At 43.8% G+C, this 22,956-nt stretch overlaps 1 protein-coding gene and 1 pseudogene across 2 annotated transcripts in view; one reads left to right on the top strand and one right to left on the bottom strand.

Moving 5' to 3' along the window:
- The window catches only part of PLCXD2 (phosphatidylinositol specific phospholipase C X domain containing 2), a 57,386-nt gene that overhangs the window by 28,195 nt on the left and 6,235 nt on the right, over positions 1-22,956 (top strand). For both annotated transcript variants that reach the window (XR_009351140.1, XM_059164194.1), the window contains exons 2-3: positions 6,779-7,239; positions 12,209-12,450. Coding sequence is in view for 1 of the 2 variants with exons in the window: in XM_059164194.1 (XP_059020177.1) it covers positions 6,779-7,239; positions 12,209-12,450 (703 nt within the window). In the remaining variant the exon portion in view is untranslated. The remainder of the gene's footprint in view (positions 1-6,778; positions 7,240-12,208; positions 12,451-22,956) is intronic.
- LOC131826041 (ATP-dependent RNA helicase DDX18-like) lies at positions 17,534-22,860 on the bottom strand (annotated as a pseudogene).

Below are 22,956 nucleotides of genomic sequence, written 5' to 3'. Positions count from 1 at the left end.
ATGTCGGGCTCTCTGCTCAGCAGGGAGCCTGCTCTCCCCCACTCTCTCTGCCTGCCTCTCTGCCTACTTGTGATCTCTCTCTCTCTCTCTCTCTCTGTGTCAAATAAATAAATAAAATCTTAAAAGAAAAAAAAAAAAAAGAAACGTCAAATCTGGGTCCTTTGCAGCTAAGGAGGCAGAGAAATGACTTGTTGGACCTGGAGATGCCTAGTGGGAATATTTGAAAGATAACTAGAGGGGCACCTGGATGGCTCAGTCTGTTAAACATCTGCCTTTGGCTCAGGTTATGATCTGCAGGTCCTGGGATGGAGACTCTTGTCAGGCTCCCTGCTCAGCTGGAGAGTCTGCTTCTCCCTCCCCCTGCTCTTGCACTCTTATGCTCACTTTCTCTCTCCCCCTCTCAAATAAATAAATAAAATCCTTAAAAGATAACTGGGAAAGAGGGAATTGAATCGGTTCCCAACTCATTGGCGTTCTGGCAGCAGGGAAGAGAACCTTCCAGTACTGAGGCAACTTACGGATGGGTGTCCAGTGGGAAGCAATTGCTGGAGGCATTGAGAGACATGATGATTATGGATCAAAAAAGGGGCAGGTAGGTGAGGGGTTGGGTTAAATGGGTGATGGAGATTAAGGAGGGCCTTGTGATGAGCACTGGGCGTTATATGTACGTGTTGAATCACTATATTTTATACCTGAAATTAACATTAGGCTATATGTTAACTAAAATTTAAATAAAAACTTGAAACAAATGAAAAAAATAAATATATAAAAGGTTTAGGGCCAGAGGTCCAGCCCAGACGAGTCAGATGTCCCTTTGATTACTGGAGAGTTCAGTCTAGAGTGCTATTTCTCAGCATTTTGTTTTTTATCACTATGGAGTCTTTTTAGCCAGTTCTGTCCCGTTTACTACTTTCTCTCCCTCCACAAACAATGATATATTAATGCCACAGAAATACTGTATATCTGTTTAAGTACTGTGTATATATACATCTGTGCTTTATACATAAAAAGAGAAGGAATTTTTTCATCCCTCAAGAAAGATTTCTGTCCCCTGGGGCGGTGCCACCCCACTGAGAATGCATAGCCTAGGGGCACAGGAGACATTAATGCTGTGTGAGTGAACATGGGGTGGGGGTGTGGGTTTCAGTGAATAAGCTTGGAGGGGGATGATGGGCTTCAAAATTAGAAGGGCTCGCCAAAGGCAGGTGGTGGAGAAAAGAAATTTTCTTAAGTATGTGAGGTCAGAAGTTCTTTGACATGGGGTCACTATCCCCACTTGCCCAGTGCCACCCAGAAATGTGATAAGGAGTTTCTCTTTCTCCTATTATTCCCTTAACTCTTGTCTCTGTCTTCCCTTCCTGGCTGTAAGTGTGTCACCATGTCATTTCAGATGACATGGCTCTAATGAAATGTTCATTGCAGGGTGTGTGGTTTGATTTCCTGTTTTATTTAGAGACCATGTTCCCAAGAAGCTTGCTTTAAATCCTTTTTAATTAAGTGAGTTCAGAAAAAAAAATGGCTACTTCCCTAAATTACAAGAAATGGGTAATGAAAATGCTGTGACTAAAAACTGCTGTACATTCACTTGAGATCTCCTAGTTCCCACGTAACAAACCTCAGGAAGAAAAGTAGCAACTGGTGTTCCAGATAAAGAGCAAACTGGTTGTCCCTGGTCGTCAGAAGGCCAGCTCATTTTCCTGTACCTGGCCTCTTAATCTTGGAATCTAATGGTATGTAGGAGAAAAAACATTGAGCACACAGCTTATTGTCTTCTTCCCATTCAAATCTCTTTCCTCGTGGTTTTGCTGCCACAATGACTTCATTCTGAACTCTGTAACCCAGCCCGTATCTCAAGGGCCCTTATTAACCTTAAATAACCTTATTTAATCACTTACTAGAAAGCATGATAAAGAAAGTAAGTCCTCCTGATATTTTTCCTCTTCACAAACAAGCAATGGTTATTTTGTTGGTCAAAAGATAGGAAGCATGAATTTCTGGAATGAAAAGAAGGCTGAGGATATGGGAAATGCAGTCCACCAAATTATTATTTGAAGATCTGAAAGTACTAGAAGACCCATCAGAATAGGAGATCCCAGAAGTCAGAGAGCTTGTTAGGAAAGGATGCTCTTCTATGTATGGCAGCAGGTGTCAAGCCTGAGTGCCCAGCAGAATCACCTGGAAGCTTTTCAAGTCTTCCAGTTTCAACTCCCACCCCAGAGAGATTCTGACTCTGTGGGTCTGGGTGGGGTCAGGGGCATTGGTGTTTTTAAAAGCTCCCGAGGGCACCTGGGTGGCTCAGACGGCTAAACAACTGCCTTCGGCTCAGGTCATGATCCCAGGGTCCTGGGATCGAGTCTTGCATTGGGCTCTCTGCTCAGCGGGGAGCCTGCTTCTCCCTCTGCACCCCCCATTCTCTTTCTCCCTCTGTGTATCTCTCATGAATAAATAAATAAAATCTTAAAAAACAAAACAAAACAAAACCCACAAAACTCCCCTAGAGGATTTGGATGTGCACTCAAGGTTGAGAATCACTGCTTCAGAGTACAAAGTGCTTTTTCACATATTATCCATGGCTTGTACACCTAAAAAGGGGAAAAGGAAACATTTGCAATGCCTGTTGACTCTGTAAGGAAGAGAAAGAGTAGTAATTGTGAAAATGAAATGATTGTAGAAAAATAAGTTTCCAAAAATTGGAGGAAAAGCCTTCACCCTTGTAGGGCTAAAATTAGGGGTGCTAGCAATCTACTGAGTGTAGAAGATGAAAGAGGAGTTGTGTCGCCGAACTTGCTGCTCTGTATGGATTGTCCCTGAGATGACAACAAAATTCCCTACCCAGAGTCTGAAAAACAGTCATCTAACATTTGATGTCTACTAGTTCCTAAAACCTTATTGAGTCCACTCTATAAATGAGAAATACTGGAGAAAAGAAAAGCATTTGTTGATATTCAAAAAGTATATTAGAAAAATATCATGTTAATATCTCCATGTCCATTTTGGGCTGTGCACATGATCTGCATGTATAGACAGAAAATGTGCCTCCACCGTGATCCTAACAGCCTTCAAGTAGTTATAATTAAGAATTCCGCAGATGAGCGTGCACATAACACCCTTGCTTATAGCTGAAGGAGAAGTAGAGCCAGTAGACCCTGGGCTCTCAGGTTGGGGGGAAATAGAAGTCAAATCACAATGAGGCAGAAGAAAAGGAGGAGACAGACATGGGGTAAGCAGTTTGCCCAATACGGGTTATAAATGCTGGGGGAGAATTCGTAGACTGGGTTAGAGTGAGAGAATATTTTATGGAAAATTAAGTCCAGGAGGAGGTCTCCCGTCCGGGTACACTGTACATCAGCAGATGTCGGCTTGTGTGTGGAGACCTGGTGAGAGATGAGTCTAACATGACACACTGGGGCCATACTGAAGACTCCTGAACAACAGTGCTCAGAGTAGGGATCTGGTTGGGGAGGGAGGAAGGACGAAGAGACATGATCAGCACTGTATCTTGAGATGATTAGCTTTCAAACATGAACAGATTGGAGAGAGGCTGGAATGGAAGGGATTATATTAGGGTCTTTTTGGTCCTGATCATGTGACAGATAATGAGTGTATGAACAAGGGGGGTGTTAGTTGAAGTTTAAAGAAGAGACGGGTGTGATATATGTTGCAAAAGTGAAAGGTAAAGTTTTGCTCACTGGGTGGACGAAGAGTGGGGGTGGGGGTGGGGCAGAATCGAAATAGAATCCAAGGTGTCAAGTTCAGGTCACTGAACTGTGGGCAGAAATTCAGGAGTCACTTTATGGGGTAAGAGGGACAGCATGAGCAGGTGGACTCAAATCTGTCATCTGTTGTGTGAGTGGGCCATCAAGGAGGGAGACCGCAGCAGGAAACTGGAAACAAATTTGGAACTTAGAAGAGTTTGAGCTTGAAATGAAGATTTTGGTGTCATCCTCACAAAGGTGCTATGATAAACCTAGGAAGCGGATGAAACCCCTGGAGGGGGAAAAGAAGCAAATAGAGAACAGATCCTTGGGAAATATTTAAGTCTGGGGACACGGAAGAAGAGAAGCCAGCAAAGGAAAAAGAACAAGAGTGGTTAACAGATAGGAATGTCTAGAAGTATGCATCACAGAACATAAGGGGATGGAAGGTTCCAGAGAGAAGCTAGGGGTGAGTGAAGATGCGTGAAGGGGTGAGTGAAGAAGGTACTGCCAGGTGATAAAGCAAAAATAAGGAAGCAGCAAAAATACTTTCCATGGCAGAACTTACAGCAGGAGGAGCTCCTAAATTTCTTCGAACCTTGTCATAAAACTGACCAGCAGGAGCCGCTCCTGGAGCTGCCCTCCCTAATTCCCATGCAGTAGTTCTCATAGAAATAAGGCAAGGGGTCGTTAACAGAGGCTCTTCCTCCTCTTCTGGTGGAGTGCATGAGTTTAATGCATGCATGCCAGGCCAGAGGGGGAGAGGTAGTTCTGTCAACAGTCTTATAAAGTAAAATAACTTCCATCAACTCTAGGGAGAAGAAGAAATTTTGCTAATGAATTTGGGCTTTAAAGCATTAGGATTTTCTTTGTATATGTACTATTAGCAGAGTGCATAATTTCTAATTATTCTATGTGCAGGAGAGGGGAGGGCATTTTTATTCCATGTATCGAAAAAGAGATAGTTAAATGCACTCAGGCCTGAATGTGACTTCACTCACTCTGTATGAGGTAAAAGCTTCCCAGAGGAGAAAAAAAAAACAAGTAGAAAAGCAAAAACTCCTGTTTTTAATGAGTGACAGCAGTTTTGACTGCTGTAGGTAGGCCTGGGTAGGACAATGCCATAAAACATTCTGCAAACAATCGGCTCCATTGTCGTGTCCTCTCCTGTCCAGGGGTGGCACTGGACATAGGACGTCAGAAAGGAAAAGAGGAAATGGAGAGGGGAACAAAGAGACAGAAATTGAGTGTTCCTTGGGAATATACACAGCCATCCCTGGGCAGCACGCATGTCCCTGTGTATCCAGAAATGGTCTCTGGGGCCCCATCGCTGTCACATTGCTGCACAACCCTGGGGCACAGAGAAGAGCCGCTGGAGGTTGTTAGCACATCTCCCTGCGGAGATGAGACTGGGCTTGGCACCAGCAAGAGGGAACCAGAGGGAATTTGTCGCTTCTCCGTGCCTGGGTAATGACTATTCCCTGAGACCCAGGGAAGAATTAAGTTCAGTGTGGGCCTCGCACTGTTTCACACACTCCATCCTGAACAGCTGGGCCACTAGTATAATTTAAAAAGAAAGGAGAACTGGCTGTTCACCATCCATGTGTAAGGTATTCATAATAAATCTCTCAATGAGGAGGTAAAAAGATTTCCCATTTCTGTACAGGCCAAAGCAAGCAGAGCATTAGGCAAGTATCCTGTGAGTCTCATTAACAGAGACAACCAATACGGAAAATCCAAGGGGATTTGCTCCACATTTCTATTAGTAATGGCAATTGTTTTTTTTTTAACCTGAAATATGCTAGTAATTTTCTCGCTTGCAAAATTGACTTTGCCTAAGGATTAATAAACATGCTTTTTCTTAATAGTTAATGAGTATCCTCCCTTTTCTAGAGGCTACATACAAATAAAACGTGCCTGATCATCTCCTGTTTTTCTTCTTTTGCTCTATTTCTGAGAAGATTGATTTATTTGAAAGAACATGGAAATAATATGTATTTAAAATTAAGTCAAAAAAATAATTGATAACAGCCAGCTAGTAGGAATTTAAAAATCTGTTTCTAAAATGGGAAGTCTTTAAGAACGGAGCTGGTTGGGTTGGAAGAAGGGCAGTTTCCACGTCAATTTACAAGAAACCAATGACCAATGAATGATATTTGTTAAAGATCATTCTCACCTTGAGTTACTACTACTGAAGTGTTTCCTCATCATAGTTAGAACTGTGTCTCTCATGGTCTCCTGAACTTTGTAACCATAAGATCACCGCAGTGCCTGGGAGGGGAACTACCCTCTTTTCTTTCAGGCAGAGGAAAAGAATCCATATTTGACCATTTAAGGACAGATTTGGCTTTTAAGATATGTGTCCAAAAAGAAGGCCATCTAAGTAAGCTGTGTTGAGCTCTTAAAAATGATGACCTGATTTGTCAAGAAGTCATTCCTACTGACTCAGGTTTTCACGATAGTAAAATAGTGTATGTACAAGAGCATAAAGAATAGTAGACATAATAACAGTTGATTTCTAACAATCTGCCTTTCCTAGAATGTAAACGCCTGTCCCAGAATTACTGAGCTAGATGCGGGGTTCTCCTCTTTGCTTCACGGACCGCATGAATAAAGCGGATCTGCCGGCCTGGAGCCTTCTTCCGTAAGAGACACTTAGGCAACCTCCAGTTTGTCTTACTATGAATATTCTGTAGCAAACATCTTTGTTTTCCCAACATTAATTTCTTTCCCCAGAAGAGCGTTCCTGAAATGAAATTACTAGATCAAGTGGTATGAATATTTTAAAGCTCCTCTTTCCAAACCCGTTTCTAAGGAGCTTTCCAAAAGGGCATTTAGTAATTCACCTCACGCTAGTCGTCTGTGAGAATTAGAGCCGGTACTTCAGGCCTACCAAGCTGCTAATAAGACTACCTTACTTTAATTTGTGCTTCCTTCTAGTCTAGCAAGCTTGAAAATTTATGCAAGTATTTATTGACATTTTTGTGTGTGTTTGCTAGTTTTTTGCCGCTTCCTGATGGGCGGGTTCATTTTTCCCAGCTCTGGTCTCACCTGGTTCCCCACCTTTGTTGCTCTCCACGCAGGCTCCCATGACTCGTTCAGCTACTGGGTCGATGAGAAGTCCCCGGTGGGCCCTGACCAAACCGCAGCCATCAAACGCCTGGCCAGGATCTCCTTGGTGAAGAAGCTCATGAAGAAGTGGTCCGTGACGCAGAACCTGACCTTCCGAGAGCAGCTGGAAGCCGGGATCCGCTACTTCGACCTGCGTGTGTCTTCCAAACCCGGGGATGCCGACCAGGAGATCTACTTCATTCACGGACTTTTTGGCATCAAGGTCTGGGATGGGCTGATGGAGATTGACTCATTTCTGACCCAACACCCCCAGGAGATCGTCTTCCTGGATTTCAACCACTTCTACGCCATGGATGAGGCCCACCACAAGCGCCTGGTTCTCCGAATCCAGGAGGCCTTTGGAAACAAGCTGTGCTCCGCCTGCAGTGTGGAGAGCATGACGCTGCGAGCCCTGTGGGAGAAGAAGTGCCAGGTGAGAGGAGACAGACCCACTTGCAAGGGCAGCAGGGCTCTTTCTGCCTTTTCAGCCAGAAAAGGCAGCTTACCCCGGGCGCTTAGGCTAGAAGGCAACACAGATTCTCCCTGGGTCCTGGACTCTCGGATAGCTTCAGACTCAGATATACCCACTAGTTCTTGGGCACCAGTGAACTGGGATTAACACCTGCCAGATAGTTACGATTGATTGGGCAGCCTGTTGGAAGTATCTGAATTTGAGTGGCCTGGCCAGAACCAGCCCAGGGCAGCTTCATGAAATTGGACCCCCTGGTGATTGCCCCCCGCTTTTTTTTCTTCCTATCTCCCCTGGAATCCCTTTTCAGGCCCCTAGTTCCCCTGAAGGATGGGGAGTCCATCCTGCCTTTAACTCACTGTCAGATAATCCCTACATTAGCTGACATAAGCATGGAAGTGATTCATCTCAGAGCTGTTAATATTTGAAAAGGCTATTTTAACAGATTTGGGGGCTTGGCTTGAGAGACTGAAGGAAGAGCCCAACAAAGGGATCCAGGCCTGAGAGCTGTCCCAGGTCCCTTAAGCCTGGAAGAAACCCCAAAGCGAGGCCTTGAGGGGCATAGTCAGGAAAAGGAATGTGGGCCTCAGATACATGCTGCCCAGATCCCACAGTATGAGACACTGGGGGGTGAGGGGAGCTTTGAGAAAGATCAGTCTCCAATTTAGATGCTCTTTAACAAAAGAAAGCAAGCAAATCCCTTTCTTTCATAGTTGTTTGCTTACTCATAGGTGCCTTAACCAACGCATCTTAAAGAGGCAACTATTTTTGAACTTGGGGAAGACCTTTCAATTAAAAATCAATTAAAGATTATTCACTTGCAAATATTCATGAATACCAGGTGTGTGCTGAGCACCAGTCCAGGCACTTGGGATAAATTAGTAAATAAAACAAAGATCCTTGCCTTCGTGGAGCTTTCATTCAGGTGTAAGAAAGAGATCGTAGATAATCGCCATAATAAATACATTACATAAAATGCTAAAAGTGATATGAGTGATGAAAACAGAAAGGTAAGCATGGTTGGAAGGAACCAAAGTTCTGTAGGTTGGAGGGTTGGTATCGATTTTAAATAGGTTGATCAGGGTAGATGTTCAAGGGAGTTAATCATGTGCCTGTTTGGGGAAGAGCTTTCCCAGCAGAGGAACCCTCCACTGCCTGGTTCTCTTTGGGGAGACGCAGGGGCCATGGGGCTGGAGAGCAGAGCAGCGGAAGGGGGTCAGAGATCATGGACGGTGGGGTGGGAACTCAGGCTTTCACTCTGAGCGAGGAAGGTTCTGTACAGGGTGCTGTGTCCTGAATTACATGGTAACGGGGTCTCTGTAGCTGGTAGGAAGACAATGGGGAAAGTGATCAGATTTAGAATCTATCAGAAGGTAGAGCCAACAGGGTTTTCCAATCGATGGGATTCAGGGCACAAAAGAAACGGGCTTCACGGATGACTCCCAGGTTTGGCCTGAGGAACTGGAAACCCCAGGGGGGTTTGCGCGCCTCTGAAAGGGCTAAAACCTTTGACGCCACAGGAGCTAATGAGTTAGATCTCAGGATCTATTAAAACTTACCTAAGCCACTTTTCCTCACTAAAACTTTGTAATGATGGCTGGCCAAATGTTTATCACACCTCTGCTCCCAATCTGGCTAGATATCTTTTCAGACTCACAAGTCTAATTTGGAGAATTTTTTTTTTCCTCAGTGGAGTCCCTCTTACAATATGAAATAATAGGAATGACAAGGTCACCTTGATAGCTAACCTTTATTGAGCCTTTATACTGTGCTAGGTACATGGATTAGCACACTGAATCCTCTCCACAACACTGTGAGATAGGTGTTTTGTTACCCTCATTTTACGGAGGAGTAAACTGAGGCATAGAGAGACTAAGCAACTTGCCGGAGAGAACGTTCCTAGTGAGTGGCAAGAGCCGAGGTAGAGTCATCGGCTGTTTGCTCCCCACGGCTCCTGATGCCATCCCAGGGCCTTCCCCTCATCTTGGTGGTTTTCACAACGAGGAGCATAGATCATTATAATAAACACCCCTTCTCTTTATTCATGAGCCTGTGTTATCGGAGGGTCTCAGAGGTTTCAGAGAATGATAAAGGGCTGTAGATCTGAAGAAGGGCTTTTGAATGTGGGATTCGGATAAGGTTAAATCTCAGTATAGCTAAGTTTGTCAATCAGATATCTGTTATAAATACAGCTTTATAATTTTACGCACAGATAGTGTCCTGTATGGACTGCCATGTTGCACACCAAATTGTTTGGAAGTCTGCGGGAGTAACGGGTGTCTTCAGGAATAATGATGAGGGGGACTGTGAATTTCTAGCAGCAGAGTGGTGAGCCATACTTGCTTTTAAATATGGACTAATCTGTGTCTTCCAACTACAGCTACTCCAAAAATTATGAAGGAGAGACTCTGTGATGACCTGTCAGAAAAAGGGAGAATGTCATCCATTTGGATTCTAGGCTCTCCCTGCTCTTCCTGCTCTCCACAGCTTTTCCCTGCCATGTCTCTTCCTAAAAGCTAAATGGAGACCTCACAGCCATCAGTGATCTACCCCCTGCTGGAAGCAGGGCCCTACTGGTGGTTAAACTTTAAATCTTCATTATGTAAAGAGCTGCCTTGCATGGGAACCCCCTGATTATTTTATCACTGCAGTTTCATAGCAAGAAGTATACTACCATTCAGTCAAATTTCATTAACTACATGTAACAATGACATCACAGCTCACTAATAGGTGTACATCATGGCTGTGGGTTTTGAGGTACGATGAATTAGAAGACTTAATCTACGGTTTGGCAATATTTTGAATCTTAATGAAAAGGTAAGAGTCCTTAACACTCATAAAAAAACAACCAAAACACAGTGGCAAAGTAAAACTGCCTCAGAGGTACTGTATAAAGAAAGGGGTTTGTAAGCAATCAGTTGAAAAATAGTACCTAGCATAGATCTCTAGTCCAGGAGCCTCCAGGAAAGGACCCATCAGAATAAGAGATAGTCAGTCAAGGAATAATTTTCAAAAGAAAGTAGATTTCAAATCTGAGTCTCCGGAGAAGAACTGAACATAAGTTGCTGAGCTGGGTGGGGGAGAGTATTTCAGAGAAAAAGATGGCAGAGCAAGGCAGGGAGGCAGATGCAAAACACAGGCCCTAGGGCAGAAGTCACTGCCCCTAGAATCCCTTAGAATAACAGTTGGTTTGCTGGACTGAGGTCCTCGTGTAAACAGAACTCCTCCTTCTAACCCTGCGGTCAGATTGCTCAGGCACTCGAGGAAAGGCCTAGAGCCCCTTTTCTACAGCTTGTCCTATTTGCACCTTCTCTAAGGGAGAGTAGAGAGAACAGCCGTAACAACGCTCAGGGGTCGGGCAGCTCTGAAAATGGCCCGACAGGGAAGGATCTCACTGCCGCCGTCCATGTCACAGGACAGCTGACCTCCCTTTCGGAGGCAGGAGACCCCAGCCTCCCAGCTAGCCAATTACACCAGCAGCAGGGAATCCTGCCAATCTCCCTGACAATCTGCTTACCATGAGCCTGTGATTAACCTCATTAACACACGTGTTTACCACAGGCATCATTAGCAGTCAGTCAGACATTACTCAACACCATTAAAAACAACAACTATTAGCCTGTTGGGTGCACCCAGCCTGATGCGCCCTTGCTCTGGGTCCACAGGAGCAGTTAGTCACCTTGGTCATGAGCTCAGCACATTGGAAACCGGACACGCATTCAGAGCCCTGCTTCTCAGGTGCCTGGGGGATTACGCTCTAGGGCCAGCTATCCGACCATGGCAGTCCAGGGAGTGTAAACATGCTGGACATTCCTCCAGGAAGAGATTACTGGTGTTTGGGAGCAGGGAAAAATAGACAACTTCTAGAAACCTAAGCAGCAGAACTCTGAATTGGGACAATGAAAATAGCAACTCCCCGTCCCTCAGCTGCCTCCCAGAAACTAATTAATGCTGTGGATCTGGCTCACTAATTATTTTCAAAATCACCACCAGCCCCGAGGGGTCCCACTGAAGACCCACCGCCTCCTGGAAGTCTGTCTTTCCTGGAATACCGCCTTCCCACCCCCTCCTGGGAAGGGTTATGTCGTTCAGTCGGCTTCCCTGATTGAAGCTCAGGGTAGTCCCAGATTAGTGCAAGGTGTTGGTCTCAACCCTGGGAGCGTCAATTTCAAGAGCCTAGGAGTCCTCCCTTGCAGACAGCACTGGCCACAGGGCCCTCCATCTGGGGCTCAGAGCCCCAAGGGGCGGGGCATGGGCAGGATTTAAGCAGTCTGTGGATTTGGATAGGAAAAATCTTCATACTTCTTCCTTCTCACCTCTAACTGAAAATTCATATACCCATTGATGATGAGCGCAGGCACTCAACCACATAAGTATCGGCCCTACCCGTGATTTTGTCCCCATAGAAATCACAGGTATTTCCGTATCACATTTCAGTTATTTGAAATATCATTTTTACTCATCATTAACTCAAAATGATGGAACTTAGTAAACTTACAACACAGTACTTTTATTTAATGTATTATTATGAAGCATGTACACTAATTTATTACAAGTTGATAATCTACTGATAGCTATATTTTGGTCTCATTGATTTCCTTTGTAATCCAATTTTATCTTATACATTCATTTAAAATGTGATCTGAGAAGGGGTTCAGGATTTTATCATCCTTCCAGAGGAGTTTCGTGACAAAAACAAAGCATCTTCAAAGTCAGACATACAGAAGTACTAAAATCTTTGCTTATTGGTTTCTCTCTCTCTCTCTCTCTCCATATATATATATATATATATATATATATACATACATACAATTCTTGAATTTCTACATGCTTATATTTGTTTGCCTTTATTCCTACAATCAGGGCAAAGCCAAGGAACTGACATTCAGCTTATTCATGAATTGTTCTCCTTTTTCTGTTTTGAATGTTTCAGGTTCTTATTTTCTATCACTGTCCCTTCTACAAGCAATACCCCTTCCTGTGGCCCGGAAAGAAGATCCCAGCGCCCTGGGCGAACACCACAAGTGTGCGCAAACTCATCCTCTTCTTGGAGACCACTCTGAGTGAGCGGGCCCCGCGCGGCTCCTTCCACGTCTCTCAAGCCATTCTCACCCCCAGAGTGAAGACCATCGCCCGAGGCCTGGTTGGTGGCCTCAAGAACACTTTGGTTCATAGGTAAGAACTTGCTTCTCCCCCACAAGTGAGGTTTGTTGTTGTTGTTCAAGATTTTTATTTATTTGTCAGAGAGGGAGAGAGAGAGCGCACACAAGCAGGGGGAGCAGCAGACAGAGGGAGAGCAGGCTCCTTGCTGAGCAGGGAGCCCAACATGGGGCTCGATCCCAGCACCTTGGGATCATGACCTGAGTGAAAGGCAGATACTTAACAAACTGAGCCAAACAGGCATCCCTCTTTTGTTTTTTGTTTTAATAAAACTTGTCTCGATTCCCTTCTGAATAAAGAGCAGTAAAATCGTATAGCTTGAAGATTTTAGAATAACAATAAAACAAAAAACTAAAAAACTTATATTTGAAAAAGCTGTGCATTAGGGGCAGTTTGCATTAAACGTGGCCAAAGGGTTTGTAAATACTTTGTTAAAATATCTAGTGGACCATAAATACTCGCTCAGTGTTGGTGCTAGGGCAAAGCCCTTTAAGCCAACAGCAGTGTCTTCATTTCTGCTGTGTGATCACAACACATACTTGTCCCCCACCCTTCACAGCTGGCCCTAGTACTCACTCATTTAGAAAGCATTAAAGGAGAATGAGGCTGTGCTAGGTGCTAGGGATTCAGAGGTGGCCTGCAAAGGTTTGTTCCTTCCGTAGGGACAGTGAGTCCTGAGAAGCAGCGTCAGGCTGGTCCCTACAGCTCCATCGTTTCAGGTCCTTCCCAGAGCAGAATGGATTCTGACTGCACCATTAGGCAGAAGGTTCGGATGTGTTATATTAGATGATCTTTATCCCGGACAGCAGAGATGACAGGTGTCATCAAGAAAAAGCTCGGCTTTTATATCTGTACATATATGTGTGTGTGCACCTGTGGATTTGGATAAAGGGAACGTTATAAATATATCTGGAGAATGGGGCATCCTCCCAATCCAAGCTGAGGAAGCGAATATATTTGGGTAACAAGGATATTTGCAGGACCCACTTTGGTTCCTGAGTTCCAGATGGAAAGCACCAGAATTTAGGTAGTGAAATATTCTTCCAAAAACTTGTCTGTGGCTGTTTGGTTCTGAGTTTGGATAGCATCACTCCAGGTAGCAGGAGTTCATCAGGCAAGAGGTCAGACAGCAAGAAGAACCTGAACTTTTGTTTCCTGGTGAAAACTCCTGCTTATCTTGGCTGTAAACAAAACCAGATACCCTTACTATGTGGCTCCGCTAAGTCCTGACTGAATTACTCATGCTGAACATGGAAAAGAGAATGTCATAATCCAATGCTGTATCTCTGAAAGATACAGAATGACAGACTTTCTTGTTTTATATGTTCATGTAACACACCATTATCCTCCTGCGTTTGGTAAATTTGTAGGCTAATATTATTCATTCATTCAACAAAAAAGATTGAGTACTTAGGAGAAGCTAGAGCTAAAGATGAAAGGGAAGTAATATAGTCTTTATCCTCATGGAACTTAAGTCACTCAGGGAAAATAAACATGTAAATTTCTATAAAGCAATCTGAAAATAATAAAGTCTGTGCAGAGAGTTGTACTGATAAGGGACAGAGTGTATTTAAAAGTAAGGACAAGTTATATCTGTGTACTGTATTTAGAATATAAATTATCCTCCTGCAGATGATTTCATTTGATTCTTAAATTAAGCCAGCCTCCAGGTCTAGAGCACATTACTGTCCCCATTTCAAACACTCCTTTAGAAAAAATTATTTATTTATTTGTCAGAGAGAGAGAGAGAGCACAAGCAGGGGGAGCAGCAGGCAGAAGGAGAAGCAGGCTCCCAACTGAGCAGGGAGCCTGATGCGGGACTTAGTCCCAGGACCCTGGGATCATGACTTGAGCTGAATGCAGACACTTAACAACTGAGCCACCGAAGCATCCCTACTGTGCCCATTTCAGATGGGACTCAGTAAGGCTAAGTGACCCAGACCCACATAGCTGGTAAGAGTCAATGATATGCCTGACCCTAGACTTCTGACTGTTGTGCTGCTGCCCTTTTCCATACTCACCACTCAACTTGAATATAGCGTATTTCAACACTCTACTCCTTTCTGCTCCACTGGCCTGTAATTGTCTTACTGTTCCCAGAATCTGGGCAGCTCTTCCTGGTTACAACTGTGATTCCACAAAGTCACAGTGCTTTTCAGACCTGTAAATTCCTAGAACTTTCATCTGGCTGCAGAGGAAGCACCAAGCTCTTTCACTTAGTGATAATATGGCGGCAAGTGGCCAAAGCCAAAGGATCCTAGCATGGCAGAGCCTTCCCTGGTGACCAGCAGATGTCTCAAGACTGGAAAAATCCCTGGGTCTCTCCACTCTGGCTAGTCTCAACAATATCACAGGGATGCAGCTGGTATTCCTAGGCCTCCACATGCACTGGAGGGAGAAACAAACTCAAGAGTTCATTCCGAAGCACCAGCAGGACGTTTGGCTCTTGTTTCCTCTGGGCAATTGAACAAGCATGGGAGAGAAGCATTTCTAATACCCAAGAGCTCTGTTCTAACTGAGGTACAGGGGGTGCTGTCAGACTGGCTCCTGAGCACTGGTTATCAGCTTAACCAAGAGGAAAAAAAGACCACATAGGTATATTTTCCTACAATTGTAGAGGTGATTTATTTTTTCCCCCAGCAGGAAGTTAACCTAACTCTTAAGTGAAACTTTGGACCTAAGATCTTGTTTGCTTTGATTCATCACCCTCAAACAAAGCCATGAGAAATAGAGCCATTCTGACTGAATTTTTATGGTAGATTTTCCCTAGATTCTTAGAAACCTTACACTCTCACTGGAACTAAAAGAAAGCATGATTTGCCAAAGCTCAAGGACAGAGCTGCCATGGAGTCATGACTGAAGTCAGAAGCCTGAGATTGAAGCCTGACCTGGTCCCTGTTGTGGGCTGAATTACGTTCCCTGGAAATTCCTATATTGAAGCTCTAGGCCCCAATATCTCAGGATGGGACCACTGGAGATTGGGTCTTTAAAGAGGTGATTAAGTTAAAATGAGGCCATTGGGGGGTCCTAATCCAGTCTGACTGGTGTCCTTATAAAAGGAGGAAATTTGGACACACAAAGAGACCCCAGGAGTGTGTGTGTTCAGAAAAAAGGTGACGTGAGGACACAGCAAGAAGGCAGCCATCTACAAGCCAAGGAGAGAAACCTCAGAAGAACCCAAACCTACCAACATCTGGATCTCAGACTCCCAGTCTCAGAACTGTGAGAAAATACATTTTTGTTGTTGAAACCACCCAGTCTGGCATTTTCTGTGGCAGCCCTAGCACACCAGTGTAGTCTCTTTTTTTTTTTCTTTTTTCTTTTTTTTTTTTAAAGATTTTATTTATTCATTTGGCAGACAGAGATCACAAATAGGCAGAGAGAGAGGAAGGGAAGCAGGCTCCCTGCTGAACAGAGCCTGATGCGGGGCTCAATCCCAGGACCCTGAGATCGTGACCTGAGCCGAAGGCAGAGGCTTAACCCACTGAGCCACCCAGGTGCCCCTACCAGTGTAGTCTCTTAATAACAGGCTGGCCTTGGACAAATTTCCTGAGCTCTCTGAGCTGTCTCTTTCCTGCTGCTTAGAGGGTTAATACTATACGAAACTGCAGAGTCTGAGCATCAAATGCCTACCACAGTGACTGGCACAAAGTAGGCCTGCCATCTCTATGTGAAAGAAACCCAGAAACACCGAGGCTCAGACTTCTCAGTGGGCTTCAAAGGCAAAGGGAAGTTTCTACCGCACTGCTCTGCTCATGGCACCTGGTGCTTCACAGGCCTGTTGAGCCTTCTGTCCCATCTCTCCTTGCTAAAGGCCAAAAGTTAAGAAAACAAAGCAGCTTCTCCTCACAGGGAGTTCTACATTTTCCTGTCTCTGTACATAATCCCGGTTATTTGATCCTTGCCTTGAGGAAGGTTGATACCTGCAACCCGAAGCTGACATGGAGCTCTTTGTCACCGGAGACCACGGGAGGATGTCTTTCCCACCTTGCGCTGCTCAGGCTCCAGGGATCTCCTGTGGTTTGGCTCTGGCTGGAGTCCCCTGGAGTTGCTACCAAACCGTTAATGCTCATTTCCCCATGATGACCAGAAGATGGCGCCAGCATTTCATATCTAAACACTGACTAGTGGGTTTTTTTTTTTCTTTTCCGTTTTCTTTTCTTTCTTTCTTTATTATTATTATTATTATTTTTTTTTAAAGTAAACTCTACACCCAATGTGGGGCTTGAACCCTGAGATCAAGGGTCACATGGCCTACTGACTGAATCAACCAGGCGTCCCTGGCTTGTGGATTTTATATTATTATTATTATTATACTGGTATAAATGAGGCTCAAATCTCGGGTTCCCACTGTTTCCAACAAATGTTAGGACTGCTAAGGGTGCTTTATTCAAGTAACAATGACAAACAATCCACACTTTCTGCTCTTAAAAAAAAAATGGGAAAGGCTTGCTGGCATATAAAAAACCAACGCCACCTTTAATGTAACGTGCTTCCTAGACACAGTAGCATTTTCAGAGAAGATCAATAACTACGGTTAAGGGCCAATAAAAAGCCAAAACAAAACAAAACAAAAAAGCCTGAGATAATCTTTGCATTACCACCCCCAGTGTACCAGGTCACTGCCTTCTAAGGGAGGCTGAACTGGGTAATGGACATTAAGGAGAGCACGTGATGTGATGAGCACTGGGCATATAGAAAACTGATGAATCACCTAACTCCATCTCTAAACCAATGATATATTTTATATTAATTATTTAATTTTAAATTTAAAAAATACCCCACCCCCCCAAAACAATGACAAATTTGGAGGCAAAAGATTTCAAATACTCTGTTGTCCAACACAATCCAAAAGATCCCTTGTTTTGCTCTTGAACAACCTAGAAAAACTGAACTCTGTTTTACATCCCCAAATAAGAGCGGTATCTCCTGGAAGTATCAGTGCCCAGAGCTTGCAACCCACACCAACTCATACTCCTGTTCCATCAGTCCCAATCCCGAAGCTACAATTCCTTTGTTGGACAAAGCGGGTGGGGGGTGGGAGGGGGGGGGATCAGTTTCTGGACAAAGCTATTCAAGACGAAAGGAAGGTGTGTCTTCAGTGGGAGAACTGCTGGCTGCTGGAGGACTTCTTGCTAATGTGTTTGAAGATGTTGGACTTCTCAACTTTCTTGGCTTTCTGGTAGCCGAACCCACTGCTGCCTCCTCTCTTTTTAAGCTGGCCCTCATTGCATGTTCACATTCAGAGCAACAAAAGGAGGCACCTTGAAACCAAACGACAGAGCAACTTGAGGCAAATTTAAGTTATCAACATTGAAGATCTGTTTCAGAAAATGGGAATCATATGCTTGAATGTAGGGCTTATATGCTTCCTGTGCTGATTTATGGAGGAAGTAGTTCTTTTCAATCAATTTTTCAAGCTGAGACTGAAGGTCAGAAATTTTGGACCAGGAAAACTCAAATTCACTTAATGGAACCTTGCATTGCTTCAAGGAAGGAAGGAAACCCAATTCTTCAGGGTGTAAAATGAGCAAGGCATGCCCCCTCCTGTTTAGGCCTCTGGCTGTTCTTCCTACACGATGACTATCTTCCTTGGGGTGATCTCGAGGGTCATTCTGAACAATCCAGTCAACTTCAGGAATACCCAGCCCTCTTGCTGCCACATCGGTACATGGCAATATCCCTGAATCTGCGTTGCAGAACTGGAAGAATGCGGCTCTATGCTTATTTTGCTTCTGCCTTCCATGACTGACTGGGCAAATCGATGTAATTCAGCCACTCACAGTGGCATTTCACGGACTTACAGAATGAAAAGAAGACCATCAGTTTCTTCTTCCGGTTCTTCTTACGGAATGTAAAGAGCAAGAGGAAGCTTTTTTCCGAGGGACAAACAACATAGCCCCGCTCAAGACCACCCACTGCTGCATTAGCTTCATCGTCATCAACACCAACATACAATGGCTTCTTTTTCGAAAAAATCCTCGCCAGGTCCTTAACTTTTCGAGTTTGTGTGGCAGAAAAGAGCATGGTTTGCCTGCGTGTTGGCAGAAGTTTAATAATTTGTTTTAATTCCTCTTCAAACCCAACCTCCAAGATACGATCAGCCTCGCCAATAACCAGACACTGTAGATTTTTAGACATAAATCCTGTGGTATTCTGCATGGGGTCCAGGAGGCGGCCTGGGGTGGCCACGATGATGTTGATCCCATTACCAAGTTCCTGTGCTTCCGCCAATCTGTTGCTGCCCATTGTCAACCCATAGGTGTGAACATAGTGTGTCATTAGCTCCTTAAGAACACCAGAAGTCTGCATGGCCAGTTCCCAGCAGGTGAGAGCATAAGAGCTCCGGTTCCGTTCCTAGGCAAGACCTTAAACTTGACAATGAGCTCAAGGGCAGGGATGAGAAATGCCAGCGTTTTGCCCCTGCCTGTTTTGGCGGCCACTAGAAGGTCCCTGCTTTCCAGAAGTGCGACACTTTCATGCTGAATTTCAGTCATTTTTGTAAAACCCATTTCTTTTATTGCCCTCAGAGTGTTCTCATTGACAAGATTGGTAAGAGAAGCAAAGGACGTATCCTCAGAAGCTCCTATCAGTCCTAGGATAGGACTGCCTAGGGGTAGGCTGGGCACTTCGCTGTCCTCTTCATGATCATCGGCTTCTCCACACTCTTTTCTGTCTCTTCGGGAGCTTGGGTCCCTTCATCAGAGTCCCCTTTGTCTTTAGTTTTCGCTTTTTTGATATCAGGCCTGGCATCATCTACCATTTTTCTCTTTTTCTTCCTCTTTTTTGGTTCTGAATTGGGAAGCTGTTTGGTGCTTCTCCATTGATTACTATGGTAGATTTCTTTCTTTTTTTTTAAACTTGTACAGTTTACACCGTTTCTTTAGTTCTCTCTCCATTCTGGGTTTCTGATGAGCCCCCCACTCACAGACCATTTCAGGGATTTTTTTTAACCTTCCCACCTCCCACTGTTTCTTCAGACAAATCTCCATTTTGCGTTTCTGATAAGCTCCCATTGGAGGCTCCTTGGAGTTTAAGTTCTGCTGGCACAATCTGAGGTTGCGTTTCTCCATCTTCTTGCGCAGGCGTCTCATCAGTAGATGGGGCGGGTTGTTGGTGAAGCATCTCCACTGCAGTGCCACAGCTTGGCTATCGGCTTGATGTTCCTTCCTCTTGGGGCACAGAAGTCGGGTGAGCGGCTTGACTCAGTTTCGCTCACATTGTCTTCTTAGTGTTGTGATCTCAGGGTCGGGGGGGGTAGAGCCCCGAGTGGGGCTCTGTGCTGAGCTCGCAGTCTGCCTGAGATTCTCTCTGCCCCCCAGTCTCTGTGTGTGTGTGTGTGTCTCTAAAATACATAAATAAATCTTTTTTAAAAAAGGAAAAGAAAAAGTTTTGAATGGGTCAGGCTCAGGACTACAGTGGACTTCCTGTGGGCCACTGTGTATCCTCGGTCTCTATCGCCAAAGGAAGACTGTGCCTGTGGCACCTCACCCTTGGCAAAATATCTCCACCCTACACTCTACCATGTATGATTTCTCCTCTCATGCCAAACACTCACCTAGTTCTTACCCAGGCGAAGTTCTAAGCACTTCACATGTATTAACTTATTTAATCTCCCTCCCACCAAATCTACACAAGATAAGTAGTAGTAGTATCCCCATTTTACAGGTGGAGAGACTGAGGCATGAAGAAATTGAAGAAGTTACGGTGGTGATTAATTGAGGTGATTAAATCTTCAGGACACCCAGTTAAAAATGGACTTACTCCTGTGATGGCAGCTTACTAAATCCTAATTAACCTACTAACATAAAAATGCAAATTGGTTTATGAAATGCGTTTTCTAGCCCATGGCCAGTTCTCGAGTCCACTGAGTGAGGGAAGTGACCCAGGACTGACCATTTTTCTCTTCGTGAGAAGAGAAAAAGAAATGCTAGCAAGGTCTCGACAGGGTCATTTAGGAGGAGACTGAGAAGTCAGGATGTATGCTTAAAGGGAGGGCAGCTTGGAAAGAGAAGATGACAACCAAGGAGAGCTTCACCAGAGGAAGAGAAAGGAGCCCCTTAAAATAAAAGTATTTTAAATTTTGGCCTAGAGCAAATTCTTCCTGAAAAATCTCCAGTCCCAGCATGGCTGGGTGGCTCAGTTGGTTAAGCGTCTGCCTTTGACTCAAGTCATGATCCTAGGGTCCTGCGATCAGCCCCGCATCAGGTTCCCTTTTCAGCAGAGAGCCTGTTTCTCCTGCTCCCTCTAATCCCCCCTCTCTACCCGCACTCTTGCTCGCTCTTGCTCTCTCTCAAATAAGTGAATAAAATAAACCTTAGGAAAAAAAAAATCTCAAGTTCCTTAACCAAATTATAAACCATGGGTTGTGTCTTCCCTAAAGTCTCTCCAGATGCCAGACTATGGCATACATTTCACTGTGCCCTCCTCTCTGTCCTCTATGATACTTACATTTCCTGCTAATACAGAAGGTATCACATTAAATTGTTGTCACTTGTTGATGTCACTAAATTATGAGCTGCTTCGGACAAAACATTCTGGCTATTACATGGAAAATCCTTGAATTGTAAAATGTGACCAGCCGTGTTTGCGAGACCACTGAGTCAGCATTGGTCCATTAAGGAAGCCACTCACATTTCTGAAATAACTGTATATCCATATGGGAGAAGTGAACCCCAATCTCTACTTCATAACATATATAAAAATTAGCTTGAGATGGTTTTGGGATCTAACAGGAAAGTGAAAACCACAAAGCTTATAGAAGAAAACAGGAAAATATTTTTTTGACTTGGGACTGGGAAAAATTTCCTAGATAGGTCACAGAAATTAAAAAAGAAAAAAAATTAAGGAATTGAGCTTGCCAAAATAGGCCATTAAAAAAATTATGGGAGCCTGGGTGGCTCAGTGGGTTAAGCCGCTGCCTTCAGCTCGGGTCGTGATCTCGGGGTCTTTGGATTTAGTCCTGCATCAGGCTCTCTGCTCAGCGGGGAGCCTGCCTCCCTCTCTATCTCTCTGCCTGCCTCTCTGTCTACTTGTGATCTCTGTCAAATAAATAAATAAAATCTTAAAAATTAGTAGGTAAGCTATAGGCAGGATAAAATATCAAAAGGCATATCTGAGAAAAGACTAGTGTCTGCAATATATAAATAACTTTTATAACTCAACAATTAAAAGAAAAAGAAAAAAAGAAAAGAATGGGTAAAAGAATTGAGCAGGTACTTCCCAAAGTAGACGTACAAGTGGCCAATAAGTACATTACAAATGGCTCAGGCTTATTAGTCATTAGAAGAATGCAAATTAAAACACTCTTAGATATCTTTACATACCCCCTAGAATAGCTAAAATTAAAGAGACTAATCATGCCAAATTTTGCTCTGAAGCAACCAGAACTCTCATACTTTGTTGAATGGAATATTTAATAGAACAGCCTCTTTGGGAAGAGATCTGGAAGTTTCTTTAAAAAACTAAATGTAAATCTACCATGTAATAAGGCAATTCCAGTCCTTGGTATTTATCCAAAAGAAATGAAAATAAAGATTTGCAAAAACACTGAGATAAGAATGCCCTTAACAGTTTTAGCCATAATATCCAAAAGTTAGTAACATCCCATTTACTCATGAGTGAGAAAATGGGTAAACAAACTACAGTAATTCATGCAGTGGGATAGTGCAGTGATTCAGATGAAGACCAAGCTATTGATGGGTGCAGTCACGTGGATGGATTCCAGAACCTTAATGCTGAGTGAAAGAGCATCACACAAAAGAAGACACATTGCGTGAACTTACATGAAGTTCTAGAACAGGCAAACTGAATCAATGGTAGAAAAATAAATTAACAATCATTGTTGCCCGTTGGAGGATGTGGGCTGGGATTGATGAGGAGGGAACATGCAGGAAACTTCTGGTGTACGGGTGATGTTCTATACCGCGACATGTGTGTGCTTTACATGTATACATTTGTCATAGCTCAACTAGTGCACACTGAAGAGTTGCCCATTTTATTGGATGCAAGTTGATGTCAAAAGAAAAATTAAAACAAATATTGAGTCTTTGTTAATGATATGCCGACTGGGATATTTGGGGCATATGTATAGATCGTTGCAGTTGGAATTTGTCAAAAATATAAGATGCCTTGATGGAAGGGTAGAGTGATGGGTGGATGGACAGCTATGTGGCAGGCACGTACTATAAAATGTTAGCGGTAGAAGCTAAGTGGTGCACGCCCTTACTATAAATTTCTTTCAGTGTTGCAATATGTTTGAAAATTTTCATAATTAAAAAAAAATTAGAGAACAGACTCATAATTAGGATCTTGATCTTAGTCTTTCAGGGTCCTCCTGACATGGTTATCTCTTTGGTGCTTGAGACAGATAATCTCTTCCAGCACAGAAACCCTGCGAATACTGTTCTCTGTTGGAATAGACATCACTTCATCCCCGAACGAGATCCAAAGCTTCAGTGGATGAACTGTGCTTGTGCTTTTATTGACATACTTTTGTTACATGAATGGAAATGCATTGTT

The sequence above is a fragment of the Mustela lutreola genome, chromosome 2, assembly GCF_030435805.1.
Source record: "Mustela lutreola isolate mMusLut2 chromosome 2, mMusLut2.pri, whole genome shotgun sequence".
Lineage (NCBI taxonomy): Eukaryota > Metazoa > Chordata > Mammalia > Carnivora > Mustelidae > Mustela > Mustela lutreola.
This window is presented reverse-complemented; position numbering and strand designations above follow the sequence as displayed.